The 21273-nt window shown below is 43.5% G+C and overlaps 1 protein-coding gene across 1 annotated transcript in view; it reads right to left on the reverse strand.

Moving 5' to 3' along the window:
* The window catches only part of LOC146782717 (extracellular calcium-sensing receptor-like), a 117805-nt gene extending 101770 nt beyond the window's left edge, over positions 1-16035 (reverse strand). The window contains exons 1-2 of the mRNA XM_085637205.1: positions 15812-16035; positions 641-932 (exon numbers count right to left, since the gene is read on the reverse strand). Of these exons, the coding sequence (XP_085493331.1) occupies positions 641-932; positions 15812-16035 (516 nt within the window). The remainder of the gene's footprint in view (positions 1-640; positions 933-15811) is intronic.
* Positions 16036-21273: the final 5238 nt, after the last annotated feature.

The following is a 21273-nucleotide window of genomic DNA, read 5'->3' on the forward strand; positions in this document are numbered from 1 at the left end:
AAACACCATGAATTCTATTATGGTGGGGTAAGCTCTAGATGAATGTTGAACATCCAGGTCTGGTTGTGTTGCAAGCAGAGCGTGAGGCAGGGGAATTCTAAAGCAGTAGAGACTTTCAAGAAGCATCGTGTGTCAGAGACATATTGGTGACTTTGTGCCATTTTCAAAATACTAAAACCAGGTCAGAGGTTATGCAAACACTCCAATCAATTGATCAGTCATACAAAGAAATGCTTAGAAAACTATGTATTCTGGACCGTCACTCTTTGATATTTACATAGGACTTTGACATTTGTGCTCCACTTATGCCACAGGTTAACTTATTTGTGGTCAGCTGCCCATTGACAGTGGAACAGCTTATCTTGGATGCTAATATAGCTTCAGAAAGTCACCTGCTTATTTGAAAGGCATCAATGATCCAGGGATTGCCTAGAGCCTTGAAAATCAACAAGAAAAAAAGGATGCAAAGTCTTTAGGACACTGGTAATTAAAGATCCTTCATGTCCTCTCAAGTAAGAAAATATGCATTTTCTCTGAATAAATGAATAGACAGTTTGTGCATCCCTGTAAAGTTCACAGTGAAATAACCTTTTATAAGACTTCTACTAGCGGATGGCATAATTTGTATTCAGATCCTTACCTGGGGATATCTTTGTAGGCCCAATACTCTGGCCATTAGGATGCTGTGTGTAGAACTAAAGTCCCCTATGATGCCTGCTAACTGGGCAGTCCTCTGGCACTGGTAGTTAGGAACAGGCATTTTGTCCTGTGTCATGAGCCACAAGGTTCCCTCCAGAGCCCTCTGCAGTGCTGAGCATGAGTCGTATATCCAGAAGCCCAGAGTTATGTTTGGTAGCAAGTGGGGGTTCCTGTTAATCTCCTCAACTGCAAATAGCATGGCTTGGAGTAACTGGTAGTTCTGAAACACAAATCTGGAAGATAAATTTAGTCTCACATTTTGCAGAAAATCTAATTTAATGACTCAAGTTCCATGTTAAATAGTTGACAAGTCAAGTCAAGTTGATAGTCTTTATTCTGTCATAATAATGACCATACTAACACAGGTTTAAAAATAAATTTTATGTATAAGAGAAAGATGGAAATTTAAATATTAATCATTAATTAAAACATCATTTGAAATAAATATCATGAAATGTGATTTATAGCAGCGAGAGGTTGCATCATAACATGACAAATTTCAGACACAAAATACAGCCAATTGAAACACATAGGGTGGTTTGAAATCTTTCAGATGTGATTTAACAATCTCAGAGATAACTGAAAAAGAGAGTTATTATGTAGCATACCTTTTCCTCAATTTAATTGCAGCTGAGATGTAATTAAGAACAGAAAAACAAATTGTTGGTGTATATAAACATTTTTAAAAAGTCAGCCCCTCTTGGTGAGATGTAAAGTGTATGTGCTTTAAAATTGGCCTTAGAAAAGTGAGCTCTCAGACTACTATATAAGGGACAGAAAGGCAAAAAATGCACCATTGATTGAGGCGAGATAATATTACATGGGCAGCCTAGAAAAAATTCAATCCAAGAGCGAGGGATGGGGAAAGCAACTAAAAAATTGACTGAATCAAGCCTAAACCTTGTGAGGTACAACCTATGTTCTGGATTTTCCACCCATATTTAATACTGCTCCATCCCATGGGTTGTAGAAATTGCTAAATAGTTAAGAACTGATGTCGTATGAATTGACTTCCCGATTCTGGTCTCCTCCTTAAAGATAAGGAACCTTTCCTCACCTAAGGCCTTAGTTTGGGGCCCCATGTTATATGGAAAATCCAAAAGATTTTTCAGGCCATAGTTAACAAGTCATTATTTCTTAGTATCCAATTTGAAATATTCCTTTTACTCAGGGTATAATGTAATAATAGAGCCAGACAGAAATTTTTACATTACCAAAACTAGTCAAATAGGTGAGCGAAGTCGTTTATATTAAGTGAAAAAAGTCAATCTGCCTATAAAGGCTTAACTATATTTTCCTAATGCAGACATGTTCTGATGACAGGACACATGTGAAATAGGAATACATCTGACAAACTAACAGCATGTCCAAACTCCGCCATCTATTTGAATCACAGTGATGGCTCACCTTTACTTCCCTCAGCAATGTAAGCTGCAGCAAACAGTATCCCCCTCATGTCCCTGCAACACCATCATGGCCTTCTGTCTCACTGATCATACTTACAGGTCTGGCAGGGAACAGCAGGCAACAGCCTGTCCATGCCCAGCAGTCCTGACATGCAAACCCCAGCACAGATTTCCTCCTAATCCATGGCTTCACTAGACATGCACTGGTCTGGAATACGAATATGCTGACATACTGATGGCTCAGTGAGATAAACACTCACAGGTGCTAAATACTGTGTTTTCAGAGTTGCAAGAATGGATCCTGACAAGGCTGACTCTGCCTTCCACAGACATTAAAAGGAGTTCCATAATATAGACAATAGTAACAAATCTATCACATTATTTCTGACCTTCCTCTGCTTTCAAAATTATTGAAAAATGCATGACACCCCAAGTTCCTTGAAAATAAGCACTAGCCACAAGTTAATTCAACTGCAGGTCTGAACACAGTATTGGCATTGCCATGCTTCAAAACAGTGACAATGCCATGTGCATTCTCAGCTTTTGACACAGTTTACCATGGCGTTCTCCCCCAAGCTCCAAAGGACCATCTGGACATAGAGGTTAAAATTAATGAATTTGTTCAACTCTTTATTATATACTCCTCTTGCTACTTTGCAGCACATGAGAAATCTGGAAATCATATTTTACTCAAATCTCACACTGGCTCACCAATGGTAAGGTTGTAAAATGTCAACATTTATATCACCCACAAAACAATTCCTCAAGGCTGATCATCAAATAGAGCTGACTCGATCCATGGCGATAGTACATCTGGACTACCGTATTATGATTATGACCTATATAGCCTTCGAAAAAACTCATCAATAATGATAAAACTCATCACCAATGATACTCAAATTACGGAACCAAGCAGAGAAAATGTATTTTTATTTGTGTGGACATAATCGTGTTAAGCCAGTTCTGAATGTTATTTATTGTTTTTTGAAATATAGTTCTGCATGAAATTCCTACTAGGAACTCCATATCCACTTCTAGCCATCAAAATCAAACAGCAATCATTCAAAAGACTCATACATGAATGCAGATATTTTGGGGCTGAATATCCAAAACTGTGGTGGTCTGTTACTTTACAGATTCTCTTTGTGAAAAAGAATCTTCAATTAAAAAATGTCTAGAAATCAAAGTAAAAAAAAAAACTTTGACTAGACATCTACCCCACCATGAGAGTGGACTGATGAATTCTGGATCCAGGACCAGTTCCCATAACTACCTGAACATTAACTCCCATCTCACATTCAATCTATTTATTTGATTTACTTTTTCATTTCCAACACCATGAATTTATCAAGGTGATGTTCAATGCTATTCAGAAAGGCCAAATAAAAAAATAAGTGTCTCATTCCTTTGCATCTATAATCTTCTAATTTCCTCATCTCTCCTTTATCTCATCTGCGCCGGTGCTCCAATGCCTATGGAATCTGTTTGATACCTTTGACTGTACTAATATGGGCTTTTGAGTTACAGAATTTTCTTTTTTTATTCCTCACCCTCCCCAAATCATCTTATCCCCTAATATCTCCCTCTATCGTTCTGTCTTGGTAGATGTTAGCTATTTTTCTCTGCCCATGTTGGGGTCCAGTACCTGATTTGTACAATGCAATTTTGTATATGTCTTTTCATCTCCGAACATGATAAGTATACGTGTTTTATCCTGTACATTTCGTGTACCTCTTATTTCTCTATATAGTATATTATGTCATATATGTAATGTCAGGAAATACCAAGAACCTCAAAATGAAGACTAAATAAATAATTATCTCCTAGGTTGTGTAGCCTGTTTTGGCTTGTTCGATGGATGGGTCAAGTCATTTTTTATCTCCGCAAATTTGCCATACCCACCATGTAATTCGGTTTTATTGCTTAAGCTACCTCTGACTATGCAAAGCCTGATCTCCACCCCCTATATACACTAACTATTGCAAAGTGTCATTCTAAGCCTTTAGGTCAAGACCTACTGATAGTATGGTAAAGTGCTGGTTACTCAAAGTTTGCATCCAATTAGTCGCCTCTTGCGGATTCTGCTAGCATTAGCTAAACCATAGAGACATTCTTAGCATTAGTCTGCAAAGGTATGTGAATAAAAAAGAATGGGATTTAAGTGTCCCATTGTAGCTTGTCTGTATCCAGCCTTGCATGGCAAAAGACAAGTTGAAGCCCTACTTGTAGATACAGTGCTGGATTTTTCAAAATGGGACATGGAGATTCACTTTATTTATACCCATTTCAAAGCAGAAAAATCAGTTTATATGTAATTCTATAGTTGCTACACACAAAGCAACAACGAAGAAGGTGAAGTCAGTGCTATTAGCACCACACCAACGTGGCATGTTTTTGACATAGGGCATGTCCTCCATCAGGTTTAAAACTGGCATTCTATACTGCATCCTAAATGATTTATTTGTACAATAGATTATAACGTTCTTGTTCCCACCATTCCATGGCAAAATTCACAAAGGATGGTGGAAATTTACATCCCATTGTGATTCAGTACAGTTGTACAAAGAAATCACCATTAAACATGAAGTTATGAATTAATGTAAAATCAATTAAATGTAAGCACGTCTTACTACGCTTCATAAACCATGTTCAAGAAGATGTTAATCCAGGTAAACCTTCTTGGTGATTATTTGAAACTTTTAAAGATACATTTAAAAACACCAACCACATCTCAGTTTCCCAAGAAAAATCCTGAAAAGGAATCAATACACCTTTAGTATCTTTTATGTAAAATGTTAATTTCATATACATTCCTGACAAACAACTGGTAACATGAACTAAAAGATTCTCCATTACGTTTTCAATACAGAAACTATTGGTCTCTCTTTCTGTTGTCTAGTAGGTAAATTTTAGGAACTGAAGCTACTCTTTGATATCTTTACGGTTAGCAAGCCTTTGTCAAATCAATATTAATTTTATGTCCAAAGATATAAATACATTCCAAGAGATGATTAGCATGGAGCCTGCAATTTGTTCTGCTGATGTTTAGCTGACATTAATCCTCCTGAATACCATCATCATCTATATCTAATATTACGGGGATCCCACTTTTTTCTGCAGATGTAATATCAATTGTATGCAATTGCTTAAATTGTGCAACAAATTGTGTTCTGCATGTGATAAATTGAAATGATCAATTCTTTTAATATTTCCCATATCTTAAAGTGTGTACAGTCTCAGACTATTGATTTAGATTTAAAAGCTCTCTATGGTGTGGTTAAAGTGTAGATTAGGTTTTATTAATATGAAATCCTCACTCAAGTTACATGTAGACAGCCTCTAGTTATTGCTTTTTTTTTATTCTAAAGTATTTTATTAGTTTTATACAAGCAAATACAATAGCATTCTGTCATGGGGTTACCAAAACGTAGTGTGTATGCGATGGTTACAGGTACTTTCATGTCAAAATGCCTTGAAGCACAGTGATAAGAAACACTGAGAAGTAATACACAGCCAGCATAATGCAAATCCCAAAAGGTCCAAACCCTCATCCCACCGGTGCACACCAACCTCAACATTGGAGTACATCAATAAGACATTGAAATGAAATAGTAAACCCATGCTGTTTATTGCTTCTAAACAAATATGCTGACACCAGCCCACCTATCAAATGACAGGCCAGGATTTTATGTCCACTCTCTTCATTTCCAATAATGTGTTAATGTCAGAAAATTCTTCACAAAATAATGTATGTGTTTCAACCAATCAGTCTCTCCCTCTGCCCAATAAATGAAACAAAGATACTCTCCTTTAACTCAGCTTATCAAATCTCAAAATTAATAGATCATATATCCCTGGGCAGAAAAAAATGTTTACTAGACTAAGACTTACCCCAATGGAATATGCTAGGCATTTTGTTTACATGTAGGTAAAGGTATGTATATATACACTAAAGAACAAAATATCATAGCACCTTCTGCGGTTCAAATAACATGATTAACACATTAGGTCATTTCAATAAAAGGATCCCAGAGCCCAATGGCCTAGGTAAACCAATAGGGAAGAGTTTGAATTTTCTAGCCACTGTTCGCAGATTTCTGGGCATAATACAAAGTTTATTATCTTCAGTCATTCAATGGGGAGGAGAGGCTATAGAAATATGTGATGTATCAATAGTGAAATACCACGGTTTCCTTCAGTGCTGATTCCTTGTCGTCCCTGGGTCAAAGAATAAGTAACTATGGGTGGGAAAGCTAGTTTCCCACATCCAATCCTCCTAATTTGCAGAGACTGGGCTCTGCTTGTAAGAATATCTGGAAAAAGAAAAACATGGAAAACATTTTGTGGGATCAGAGACTCTCACATTCACTCAGGAAGCAATCCAGTGAAAGGCAGCATTCTCTGAACCAGAGTATGGGGCACATCCTTGTAATCATTCAAGTTCATTGGTCAATATAGGTCAGGACAATGGTCTCCAGAACTTCAGAGAGTGCCTCTTCCAATGTTTAAACTTTGACTGCCTTATACTTATATGGCAGGTCACAGATGCTCACCAACTGTACAATCTAAGTAGGACGTATAGGCAAAGAGGCAAGAATAAAGTTAGTGATACCTGGCATTTGGGCCCTCCTTCTTTCAATCCACCTCAACCAGGGTATGTAGTGTTTACACATCAAACATGCTAAAAAATGTATTTCAGAATTAAGCAATAAATATAAAACTTCAAATACATTATAGAAGGGTGTCGACATACCTTGCAAACTCTCTGGATGACTTCAAACTATGCCCGCTGTCAAACAATGGACACCATAATTGTCTCATTCCAATTACAACACAATTCTCACTATTTGTACCCATCACTTTCCTGTCACATATGTTTCTATAATCCATAGCCCAAATGTGACTCTCACTATCATCTGCTTTTTCAGCCCACAAACGTATTACTCAGTACCCATTGAATTTATCGATTAATTTGGAACCATCAGTTCCTCCATCCATTCCGTACACTCTCCTGAAACTAAGTACACCCAGCCATTATTAATATTCCATTAAACCAAATACCTACTTATCACCACAAACCTGACTCCCTGTCCTACATTAAATTTCTGACCACACCCCTGTATCAAGTATTGGCTGACATCCTACCATTTGCCACCAAAATGCAGACTCCCTTTGACTAGTGTTGTTTACCACATTGCAATTTAGGGTACATTCCTGTCTTTTGCTTTGTTTGCCATTGACTAACAGCTTATGGACCCATATTATGTATGCCACTCAACGTATAATCCTCAAACCTTCCTATCACGTTATAAAACATCCTGAAACAATGGTAAACAGCATTGACCATACATGCCTACTACTATTTAAGGGAATTTAGTATACTTGGGCTTCATTAGCTTACTTCTTGCATTAATAATTTTATCCATTGACCTCAACATCATAGCTTTTATTTCCAGAATCTTGACTATGCTCACCTAGAGCCATACAGTCATGACTATCTGTCCTATTGTCATCCATTAGCACACTCTTCATCCCAGAAACACACTCTTCATGGCACAAGGATGGTCATTATTACCTTGTTCTTCACATCACATTCATGACCGTAAGTGCCACTATAATTTATCGCCAAACATGTGATCAATCTATCTAGATTTACCTTTAGATTCCTGTCTCTCATTTCTTCTGTATGCATTACTGCTATCCTCCTACTGGGGTCCTCTACAATTACCCCATAAGGTTTATCTTCCATTCCCCTGATTATCAGTAAAATCCTGACCTTTGTCCCCCTACACTTATCACCACTACAATTCTGACATCCAGTGCTCTCACCATTAATTATTACTTAGCTCACAAAACAATTTGTTGGGAACAATCTTGTCTAGAAGCAGAGACAGGGTGCTCGTCCTTCTGGACCTGTCCGCTGCGTTCGATACCGTCAACCATGAGGTGTTGCTGCGGCGTTTAAAGGGGGTTGGGATTGTGGACCGTGCTTTGGCCCTTTTTGCGTCCTTCTTGGACAATCGTACACAAAGTCTACAATGGGCCGGACTACATTCGGCCAATTTTTCCCTACCGTGCGGTGTCCCACAAGGGTCGGCTTTGTCTCCGACCCTTTTCAACATCTATGTCAGACCGTTGGCTAGTTTGGTCAGACAACATGGCTTTATGCTGGTGTCCTATGCGGATGATTCACAGTTAGTAATATCAACTGTGGATCACCCTGACCAAATTGCGGCCAAGTTTCACGCTTGTCTTGTTGACGTGATGAATTGGATGCGCCTGAGTTTCTTAAAAATCAATACTGAAAAGACTGAAGTGATGGAGTTTGGGAAAGGTCCCTCAATCTGGAATTCTCTCTGGTGGCCTTCGGAGGCTGAGCAGTGCCCCCTCCCGGTCACTAAGGTAAGGAACCTGGGTGTGATCTTTGATGATAAACTAGATATGTCTGCCCAGGTCAACAGCCTAACTTCATCATGCTTCTTTCTTTTAAAAACCCTGCGAAAAATTCTCCCGTATATTCCTTTGGCGCTCCAGAAGACTGTGATGGCCGCTTTATTCATGTCCAGACTGGACTACTGCAACGTTATCACACTAAGAGGGGGACCAGGAGCAAGAGTTAAGAAGAAGGTCCTGTACCAGCGCTCCTAAGTACAGATGAATGTGTTGCTTTCTTCGCATGGATGAATACCATCAATCCTTTCCTCAAATTCACAGGTACCCACTCTCATGAGTCGATTCCCTTCCTGGATCTCTCTATATCCTTGAAAGATGGCTGCTTACTAACTACGAACTACAGGAAACCATCTGATAGGAATAGCCTCCTACTCTATCAGAGCCACCACCCGAAAGCATTGAGGGACAACCTCCCTGTAGGTCAGTTTCTCAGATTGAGAAGGAACTGTAACACCCTCAATGAGTTCGAAGCACAAGCAGCCATCCTGGAAAAGAATCTCATGACAAGGAAGTATCCCACCAGCATCATTAAAACAGCTCACAAAAGGGCCAGGAATAACAACCGTGATGCACTGCTAGAAACAAAGACTAAATCAGAGAACCTGGCACTGACCTGCGTGACATCTTTCACCCCTCTCTCAAACAACATCCAGAGGATAGTGAAACGTCATTGGAAAATACTTAAAACTGGTTCCTTTGACCCCGGTCCCTGCCCCCTCTTTTCGTTCAAACGTACTCAGAACTTAAGAGACATCTTGGTGCATACTCGCCCCAGAACGAACTCTAAACCACGAGAAACTCTGTGGGCACTACCCCCGGTTGTAGGCCATTTCCCATGTGGCTCCTGTACTGTCTGCCCCCAGACCAAACCTGTGAAAGAGTTGGACCTAGGCCTTTCTAGACCTTGGCAATTAAGACGCCACACCAACTGCAACACCAAGAACTGCATCTATCTGATTTCTTGCCCGTGCGGACTCCGATACATAGGCATGACAACTAGACCTGTCAAAACCCGCATCGGAGAACACAAAAGCACAATACGGTGCAAGAAAACACAGACCAGACTGCAGAATCATTTCCTGGAACACAACCACTCCCCTGACAGTCTCAAATGGACTGTGATTGACCACAATCCTTCATGGACACCAACCAACCTGTTCAAAACAGAACAACGCTGGGTCTTTAGACTCCGCACTGATGTCACAGGTCTCAACGACGACATCCCATGGAGTTCCCTCAATCCATAACATCGGCCATCATAGCCCTATTCTGCCATCCTCTGCAGGCCCGACATCTTCATGCTCTGACAGTAGCCCTGACCCCATGCTCTATTCCCACACCATTTCTACGGCTTTCTGACCATGTGCATATAGATTATTGCAGTTTTTATGAGTGGACACATGAGAGGGTTTATGTGTTATTACCGGTACCCACCGGACCTTCACCCTTTAAGCTTCTATCTCCAGACCTATACTACGGGTCTCCTCCCACTTGTAATTAGAACTACAGCTTCAAAAAATGTGTGGACACATGAGAGGTTCGGTGTGCAGACACCTGTAGCCTTCGGACCCTCACTAAAGAATTGTCACCACCTACAACATTGAATGTCAGATTATGAGTACCTTTCTGATCAATCACATTCATCTACGACCACACCTATGTGCAACCAAACACAACTAGTCATTCTACTGACACATTAACTTGTACAGTATCTTGGACCCACAATGGCCGACGCTCCCTTCCCACAAATTAATGGGTGATTAGTACCTCACTTTACTGCCTGACATTGTGGGACCACCACACGGGCGCAGTACGGATGCACCACCTGTGTACACCCCCTCACGTGTCATCTCAGATCTTTGACATAGAGATACCTATACGATGACACGCGTACATCAGGGACGGACCCTACTATACTATACCCGCCATCCATAACCCCTGTACCTTAATGAAGACCACCCCATCTTCTAAACCATATACACACTTTTGTATTCCTTAGACCCGTTTCAAGATGGCCGACGTTCCAACCACAGAGGTTAGGGGGATTACCAGTCTACCATCTCACTGCGATATCACGAGACATCTCTATTTGGGTCTAGTCTCTACGTACAACTGTCGATACACCCTCATGTGTCCTATTCTGAATATTCCTCGGTACGGTTACTCCTACACCATTATACCCCTGACTTACTTTATTTACCTTTTGTCGAGTGTGGGACCATTCCAACATGGCCGCCACACAGAGCTATGTGGAAAGACAGTCCTCCTACTGTTTCTCCGACACACCCAGCTGTTCCGGGTTGAGTGCCCAATCATCGCTGCTCCGGGTCTAGTATCCAATTAACTTTGGACATAAATTGTGCCTCCAAACTTAGTCGACTACCGGCGATCCTGGAGGCACGTAGGTGTTCAGAGAAGAATTCCCGGGGCTTAAGTAAGTACCTGACTTCAGCTACCGTACTGAGCTCTGTTTGTACTATCATTACCTTGCTCAGTCAGCCACAGGGCTCTTTTAAACTAATATGTTTCCTCTCTCCCTCTTCCCCCTCCCACCTTCCCCGCAGTGTTATTGCTAATCCTACGCTGGTTGTCCTCCCTTTTTTTAGCTGGCGCCCCGCGCCCCAGTTGATCTTTATCCGGTATAGCCTGGACCCTAATTCCTTTGGGTAGGTCTACCAGCGTTACTACTCACGCCAGCTTGCCGCCCCCCCACCACGTAGAATAGTTTCGTGCACTGGTAACTGCTGAGTCATCTCACCGGCTCTTATATCCTATCGCACATGTTTAGACATCTAGACTTGTCGTTATGAAGCTGCCTCACTTGACACATATCGACCGTCAGACACCGGTTCAACCACAGCAGTCATGACCCCCACCTAACTCCGCACGACTCACTATGCACTATGGGAGACCACGAGGGATGTCGGCAACAAGTAGTTCCATTGGTCACCAGTCGATTATTAGACACCAGCACAACATGCTCAGTTATGCCTCCCTCTATGACCATGCATGAACTCAGCACTGTGGATTTGTCCACAATGCATGCGCTTCGCATTGAGTTAGTCTGCGCGACCAATACACCCACAGAGTCGATAGATCTATAAGTCTTTCTTGCACCCACCCCTCTCCCTTGGCATGTGGCACAACCATCATGCGAGTATTTCCCCGCACGGAAGGGTTTTGACACCAGGGATATGTATCACACCCCCTGGATTTGTTGCTGACCACTACAGCTTGCCTTTTTTGTCTCCCTATTCCTTCTTTGTTCCCCTCCCTCTCCTTTTAGGTTCGCGCTTAGGGACTCGAATACAACGGGACCCCCTAACTATGGATACATAGGATACGTATTGACCTATATCTATTATTTTTGTTTTCATTTTTCTTTTGGTCCTGACGAAGCGCTACGGATCCGTTAGGGACCGTTGGGAAGCGCGAAACATGTTGACCACCCACCACACGTTCTCACTCTCACTCTAACTTCACTATATACGGGTCGAGAGTAACAGAACTACCTACCTTTCCCCCTACTTTTCCTGAGTACTATTCAGGCATCACTCCCCGTTAGATTTTAACCAGACCCATAGGACTCATTAATAAACTACTTGGGGTTCCTATAGGTCTTTTTAGCCTCACCACATCACCCACCATCCCCACACACCCGCACGCACAACTACGGCTACTCCAATCAAAAGATCTCCGAAAGAGAGCCCTCTTGAAGGGCCCGTGAGGGACTGCAGCGCCACCCCCACGAGGAGCAACGCCCGATGATGATGCTTTGCACCCGCAAGGGTGTGTGAGGGCACTTGGAAAACCACCTAGGAGTACCTGGCCTACACCAGAGACATCACCACGAACCTTACCTACCACCACTATCTTCCCAACCCCTCAGGCAGCTCACCACTCTGGTACTGCCAATCATAGGAACTGATACCATTTTGTGTAGTGGACTACTGCAACGCCATGTTTTTGGGGATGGATAAGTTTCAGGTGGGAAAAATCCAGTCCTTGCAGAATGCTGCTGTTTGGGTCATTCTGAACCTGCCCAGGGGTTGTCCCACCTCTGAAGGTAGGAAATATTTGCACTGGCTTCCGGTCCAACAGAGGATCAAGTTTAAGGCTCTCTATTTGGTTCACCGGGCCCGTTTTGGGGGTGGCGCTAATGATGTAAGTGATAGATTTAGACCCTACTTCCCGCCTCGCGCTTTGCGGTCTGCTAACCTAGGCTTTATCTGTACTTCCAGATTTAAATTTGCGAGATGGGGCGGTTGCTCTTTTGGCACGTGTGCAGCAAGACTATGGAATCACCTGCCTGTGGAGATGCGACTGCAACCCAATTATGCCCTTTTCAGAAAAATGTTGAAACATCGCCTGTTCCAGGTCCAGTACTAATCCTGTTCTCCTGCCGACCTCACACACCATAGCGCCAAGACACCTTTGGTATTCGAGTGCTTAACAAGCTTCTTTTATACTTTATACTTATACATGTCTTAGTGACAAAGCATGCTGGACACCAGGAAACTGTCTTTGCAAGAGAGTAACTCCCTCATATCCTCCTTTAAAGTGGCCCAATATCAAGAGAAGTTCCCTCTCATATACACTGGCTACAATGAAGATAAGGTGTAACCTTATAATTTTATGTTGCACTAATATTAGGCCATTGTGACTATTATTTGGGACCATATCCAAGTTAGGATTTGTCCTGATGAATACACACAAACTGTATGGACACTTGTAAGAGCAGAAACATGCTAGCATTATAGATTCAGAGCGTTCCTTAGAGAACTCTTGGGTTTTTGTTATTCATGTGAAAGGGGTGTGTTGATAAAATAACATAGTACTAACCCTCTCCTGTTGATATAGAGATTTGGGGAAAGATTTGTTAAGAATCTGATTTACCTATATAAACTAGTGCCATCTGAATTTAGGGAGACACATGATATCTCACAAAGAGCTCCAGGAGAAGCCCCTCTTGAACAAAACACCTTGTCAAGAGAAAAGGAAACCAATAATGGAGAATGCGACGGTAAGTGTGTTAGGGTTTCCATCCTTGAGATTGTTAAGATTACAACCGACCAGTTAGCAACTTCCATAAGCCTAAAATAGACAAGGGTCAGTCAGTAGCTTTCAAGGCTCCTGATTAATCAATAAGTTAGATATTCATGGTTAAAAGTTAGATAATTATAGTCAAATTCTGTACTTCTCATTTCTCCATATTTAAGTGCACTGTTAATCATCGTATTCCTTCTCCTTAGCTTTTTAGCTACAAAAATGGGGTCCCGTGGTTCCGCCACATTTATTGCCACATACATGCTTCATCCTCTTTTGACCCTGTTTTAACCTCTATCGTCCTTTGTTTACCACACAATTAGGACCCTCAGGCCCCCTATATTTACTAGCACTATCTAGACCCTTAGTTATCATATACTGTGCTCCCCCTCGAATCCTTATCATAGTCAATGCAATTTACCTAAACAACCTCAAACCACAAACTCGACCTTTGTAACTCTGGTCAGCCTAGTCCATCCCTGACCTCAATATTATCTGAAACACGCCTGTTTCCTCCCTATTCACATGATACTTGGCCACTAATAGAATCCTAGTCTACCACTTTATTACAAAACTCTGTGAGCCGTAGCATGTAGCAGCATCCCCGGAATTTACAGTTCAGTCATCCAAAACATCTCTTCCAAGCTTGTACCAACAAAACTTCTCATTCCACATCTTAATAGATAAGACCCAACAATAAATGTACTTTCAGAAGGATGAAACTTCGAGGCAGATTCTTGGAATCCCAGAGCTCTAGACTTTGAAAGGCCATGAACCTAAACCTGAGAGCTGAATCAAACTACAAGAAGTTCAGAATTTTTTTTTTATCTTTGTATTCTTGTCTGCAATTGGACTTTATCCAGAAAATAGATTGTAAGTGAAGAACTTTATACAAGAGTTCATGTCACTATTTGGCTTATACCACCTCCAGAGACCCATCCAAAAACAACTTTCTGCTCCCAATACTTTACTTTCAGCACTATGAGGTAAGCAAAATGATGCATGTGGCACTGAGCAAAACTCTCAAATAAATCAATGAAAACATAAATACAAAAATAAATATTAATAATTACCACCGCTAATAATCACAAACAATATAGAACAGAGATCTGGTTATAGTCATGAGAATCCTTGTAAACTCTACAAAGAATAAAAGTCCAAGCAGCTATTTTAGCCGTAATTTTAGGAAGCTGTGTCACATCAAATCGCCCTTCATTGATCTCCACTGACTTGCGGTAGAACAAAGCATAACATTTAGGCTTTCATTGATGTGCTACAGGTTTAGAATACCAACATAAGCAACTTCAAATTAGTAGACTAGAGAAACTCAAGTAAAGAGACAGCTGAAAGTTACAGATTAGAGTGCTGTGGCCCAGGCTGTTGGTTGGCTAATGTGAACATCTTTGAGGGACAACCCTAAACTTCAATGCTTGAAGAAAGCTTTGATGATGCACCTAGTTGAAGAGACGTTTGACAATCGCCCTGCCACCAGGGCCGGCCTCTGGCATTGGGAAGCCGGGCCCAAGCCTGCGGTACTGATGTTCAGAGTGGCATATGAGTAGCCTGCAGCAATCTCCCCCCAGCCGGACTCTAAAGGAACACGTGCTAACCATTGCTGCAGTCTGTTTTTCTCCTCTCTCTTGTCCAGCTCACCCTCCCTGAGCCCTTCCATGTTCCCAGAACACTGACATTTAAAGATGAGGTGGGCAAGGGGTTTTTGCCCAGGGTGCTATCTGAGCAAAGGTGAACTAGGCCCATAACTCATGGCCGACCACCACGGCAGTGTCTCGCACAGCTCCTCTCCAAACCAGAGGTGACCACATTCTGCACAGAGTCTTGCATTAAGCAGTGTGCTTTGTACAGACTGAATTGCAACTTCCATACAGGCAAAACACATCTAGTGTAACCTCCCTTTAAGAAGCAGTGATTTCCCCAGGCAAAGAAGAACACAAATTATTTGCAAAAGTAACTAACTTTTCTAAGCAAAATATTATCACTGCTGGCGTTGAAGTCGTTGTTATTGCACAGATCTAAACAGGTGATTTTAATAACAAGTATATCAAGCTTGGATGATTAAAAGTTTGAATCCGCTTTTACGAATTGCAACATTTGTCCAAAGGCTGAAATGAATGAATCAATGATGTCATAGGAGTGGGGGAGGTTGTCAACCTTTGATCCTTGCCATAAAGCCCCGCGGATGAACTTACCTCTGGCAGATGAGCTGAGCTGGCTGTGCTGTGAAGGGGGTGTCAGGGTAAATCCTGTCATCGTGGACAGGCAGAACTCCTCCAATCAGAACCTCACCTGGAATGACAACACCCGTGACTTCCGGTCTTTCAAGATGGCAGCCTGTGTGGTTGCTTTGTCGGGAAGAAACAGAGACCAGACTGGACATAACAACATAGAATACCCCCTTCTGGGAGAGGAGCATGGTTTTGCCTGCTTTCAAAAGCAAGTCTGACCATTGCTCGCTTGAGTAGCCTAACAATTTCGTTTGGACATTTTGACGAAATCTGTTGAATTGTCTTAGTTGCTTTTTAATTGTGATACAGCTCGAATCCCAGAGTTTGGTTTTATTCAACACTACGTCAAAACAATTGATAACGTAACACTAGGACAATACAGACTATATAACAGTGCCCTTTATTTAAAGTGAGTCAGGTGGCTGCCCTGACAGATCAGATGCCCGCGCACGGTTCATCCCTTCTGACGCACATCCAGCATTTCTCCGGCTTTATAGCCACGGCTCCTCGCCACCGCGGGCCCTGCGTCTCAGGAGAGCGCTTCACGCCTGATTGTGGCGCTCACAATTATGGACCACAGGGCAATTTCCTGAGCCACATCTTTTTAAAAGTTTTACTTCTGGGATTTAAACTTCACAAATAACCGCAGTAATACCGTAGGGCTTAGAGACAGCACGAGGTCATCTTCAAGAGAAAGATGAGCCATCTCTGATAACTCCTCTTTTCTTTCACAATAATTGTATTTTCGATTCTAGCTGAAAACAATATTTTCTCAATGATAATTATGTGCACTCGTCCAACCGCACCATATCGACTAAAAATGACATTTTTTTTAAAATCAGGTGCAAAGAGCTTAATGGTAAATGTAGTCCTTTTAATTCGACAAAAGTAACAAATATTAGAAATAATGAAACAAAGGACTTGAAAATACGCAGACCCAAAAGCATGTCTGACTTGTGGAGCAGTGTAATTTAGCGTCTCACTCTTTATATGCACCCAATATATTCAACGTGTGTTTAACTGTATTGATATGCATGCATTGCTATTTTCCAAAAGCAGTAAGTGGCTATATATTCTCTTTAACCCCTTGCACGCTCATGACGGAGCCGCTCCGTCATGAGCCACGGTTGCCGTGTGCTCATGACGGAACGGTTCCGTCATGTCACGGCCGTTGGCGGCCGCTCCGCCTATGCGGCGCTGTTTCCCCGCCTGTGCGGGGGGACAACGCAAATGGGCGGAGTCATGACGGAACCGTTCCGTCATGAGCACAGCTCAACCGTGGCTCATGACGGAGCGGCTCCGTCATGAGCACAGCGCCACCGCGCTGCCCCCCTGCACCCCCCAGCACTGCGGCGGAATTCCCGCCGCAGCGAAAGGGTTAAAGAGAGCCACCCGTAAATGTACCTGAATTATAATAATATATTCAATATGAAAGAAAATGCATTTGATATAATCATTTATGCTAACTGTAGTCATTTAGAACCTGTTTTGAACCTAATATTGGTCTGACTTGTAACGAGGCTGTACCAGGCAGACCGGACTGATGTTACATCCTATGTCTTCCAGATGTTTGCTTCTTTGTTGCTTCTTTGTTGGGAGCTGGGAACTCGGAAGTCTACCTGCTCCCCAAGAGTCTTAGTAGGCGCACATCGTGACATTCACTCTTCCCATTTGCCCAAGGACTCTCAGAAACAGAGCGTGTTGTTCATGGCGTAGCCTTTTTATTCACGAAACGGGTAATTCACCAGTGACCAACACGAGAGTAACAGTATCCCTTTTGGATATACAATTATCAAAGCATCACTCTTTAGTGGTATTAACTTGACGAAGGCTGCCGGGCAATTAGGCACAACATTACACTTGAACTTGAGCTTGGCCGTACACTTTAGTGGCCTTGGCCTGTCAAAGGCGGTAAAGAAGATATGCACCAGATTACATTTGAACTCTTGAACTTGGCCATACACTTGAATTTGGCCATCTCGGCCCACCAAGCCCCCACTCTGCTGTGCACATTGTGCCAGGAGGCCCCAACCCGCTACAGCGAACATTTGCACTACTTGTAAACCAGGGCCCCTCATGGCACACTGGCATGCCCACCGGGGTACCTGCACTCAGGCAGCCTCCCCAGGGTTCACCTCAGTCCATAGGTTGTGGGTTAGGGCAGAAGAGTCAGGGACCACCAGCAGGCCAATCCCCCCTTCCGCCTACCCTCTGCACATGTGGCTCGTACCCCTTTCTGGGGGCCATCCAGTTGTTTAACCGCCATTGTTGCGCTTGCTTGTTGTTAAGTGTCACAGTTCCGCCCTCGCTCTCTTGCCGGGTGGGTGGGTGATTGACGATGTGCCCCTGCAGCTTGCCGGAGGTTCAAAGGGACAAAGAGCCTGAAGATGGCGGGGTGCGGATTCAAATAGCCTTTCAGCGCGCCCTGATGACGTCACTTCATTCACCCCCCTTTTCTGCCCTGGGGAAAGGTCCAGTCCCGTGGCGCTACTAAGGGCGCCCCGCCTCTAGGCGCGGGGGGCGCCGGTCATAGTAGGCGCACATCGTGACATTCACTCTTCCCATTTGCCCAAGGACTCTCAGAAACAGAGCGTGTTGTTCATGGCGTAGCCTTTTTATTCACGAAACAGGTAATTCACCAGTGACCAAAACAAGAGTAACAGTATCCCTTTTGGATATACAATTATCAAAGCATCACTCTTTAGTGGTATTAACTTGACGAAGGCTGCCGGGCAATTAGGCACAACATTACACTTGAACTTGAGCTTGGCCGTACACTTTAGTGGCCTTGGCCTGTCAAAGGCGGTAAAGAAGATATGCACCAGATTACATTTGAACTCTTGAACTTGGCCATACACTTGAATTTGGCCATCTCGGCCCACCAAGCCCCCACTCTGCTGTGCACATTGTGCCAGGAGGCCCCAACGCGCTACAGCGAACATTTGCACTACTTGTAAACCAGGGCCCCTCATGGCACACTGGCATGCCCACCGGGGTACCTGCACTCAGGCAGCCTCCCCAGGGTTCACCTCAGTCCATAGGTTGTGGGTTAGGGCAGAAGAGTCAGGGACCACAAGCAGGCCAATCCCCCCTTCCGCCTACCCTCTGCACATGTGGCTCCTACCCCTTTCTGGGGGCCATCCAGTTGTTTAACCGCCACAGGGCGAGAAGCTCCCTGGCACGCTCGCCCTCCCCCCGCGCTAACTGTGCTCCCAAATGGCCCCTAGCATTGTTTATATGAGCCACTGCCCGTCAACCAAAATTATGACCTCCATCCTGATTCCACCTCTCTCTTTTGTTATCTGGGCCGTCCTGTGATGCATTACCTGCCCCCTTTCAGTGACTATCGAATTGTGAAGAGACTAGTTTACACTATCTCCTGTTTTCCCTGAATTGATCCATGACCCCCTGCCCGGAACCTGTCACCAGCTGTATTTCCTCCACCGTTATCCTAAAGGGAACTACTATCCCAGGCCCTCCATCAATTTTCCGCCCGTACGGGTGCCTAGATGCTAGCGCCACCCAATTAGACTCCCTTGGACTCCCGGGACAGCGGAGGAAGTGTTGGACCCGCTGCCTTCCTCTTACTGGTCGCCTGTATCACTTTCTTCCCTAGCTTGTCCTTGGCCTTAAGCAGAACCCCTTTAACTTATACTGCCTGCGTTATCCTACCGACCACATATAGAAACTTCCCTTCAGACCAATGGTCATTGAGCGGTGGCGTAATAGCGCTCCCTCTTACAGTCAAGTGATAATTTACCAGGCCCAAGAATGCGTTAGATAAATATCTTGGCAACTAACCTCAGTAGTAGGCATATTGTCCAGAAGCCTCTCTTAATGCCCACCTAGTTGGGAAGGCCCCAAACTATCTCCTGTTTTTACTTTATGATATCCACCTCCCTCCCCAAGGAAACTAGTCCCTTAGGGCCTACAATAGCAAATCTGCCCACCGGGATGCCTGCAACCTTAGTGCAACCCTAAGTGTACTCTCCCGAGCCTCTCCGGTATGCCTCTGTCGATATGCCCATGAAGACCAGGACCCCAGGGGTCCGAACTCTGTCACCAGTCAGGTGACGTCCGGGACTACCGGCAGGTCAGTCCCGTTTGTCGCCAGCCAGACAAAGAAGAACAACTGCGCCATACCGTTACCTGTTGACATCATTCATAGTTACTTACCAACCAGGCACCTCCTTGAGCCTAAAACCACTCAGCTATGCTACCTATTTTGTGTCCATCAACAGACCTTCTTGAGCCGGACTTGCGCTGGGCTGGACTCCTGCACTGCCACCCTCTGAGCTATTGCTCCACCCACTGACAAGGCTGCTCCCTTTGTGAGAGGTGTTGCTTTGCCCCTTACTGGTTAGGACCTGTGGTTATAGGCCGCCACGGGGGTATAAAAGGCTGCTTTTGCTTCGCCCCTTACTGTTACGACCTGTGGTTGCAGGCTGCCACAGGGGTATAAATGGCTGAGTTACCATGATAATGTAGCACCTGCCGGGTAACTACCCTGTGCCCGAGGTGAAGTTTGTACCTTGTACCCCATAACCATCTTTACCAGGGAGCCTCCGGTTACCGTATCCTCTGCTATGTGCTTCTTTATATTAATTCCTCCCACCCCCGCATGTCCTACACTATGTGAAGATGGCGTTGCCCTTGGTCAAAAAAGCAGCGGCTGGATGATTTAATTTATTGCCAACGGCCCCCTCTTTGTGGATTGTAATGTACACCCTAAGTCCCTTACGATAGACTGCTGTAGTTGAAAGGAAAGGAGAAGATCTGCACCGAAATATTTGGCAATTTAACCAGATCCAATGAAAGTGTGAGCTTTAAAAATGGAATTCCTTCCCGCGGCTCAGTCCCTGTGGATTATAATGTAATAAGCCAGCAGATGGAAAGTGCAACACAGGGCCAAGTACGCGAACCCCCTAATGCCGCACCCTAAAAAACAGGGATCCCTCCATTCCATTAACCATTGGTTACCTCGAATCATAGGTAACCGTAATTAAGGCTAGGCATGAGTTCTATTTTTATATCCCAGGAATAAAGATACGTGACAAATGCATATGTTCAAAGTTTAACCCAACTGTACCCCTTAGCGATTTTTGCTGCTTAGATTTTCGTTGCTTAACCTAGATCGCTATACTAACCTCAGACGGTCACCATTCTGAAGACAAATGACATATAATAGAGCTTTGGAAAACAGTAGCGAAGGGTGTAGACTGTCCCTGATCTGAAGGCAAATTACCTATAATAACGCTATGGGGAGCAGCCACGAAGGGTGTAATCCCCGCATTATTCCCCCATAGTAGCCTAAAAAGTCGCACTGTATTACCTTGCATGCAAGTCGAAAGCTACGCTTTCCCGACTCACCAAATTTTCGAGATCCGCAAAATTGGTGCAACCCCCATGTATCCCCAGCTGCCTAT

The sequence above is a fragment of the Triturus cristatus genome, chromosome 12 (assembly GCF_964204655.1).
Source record: "Triturus cristatus chromosome 12, aTriCri1.1, whole genome shotgun sequence".
Taxonomy (NCBI): Eukaryota; Metazoa; Chordata; class Amphibia; order Caudata; family Salamandridae; genus Triturus; species Triturus cristatus.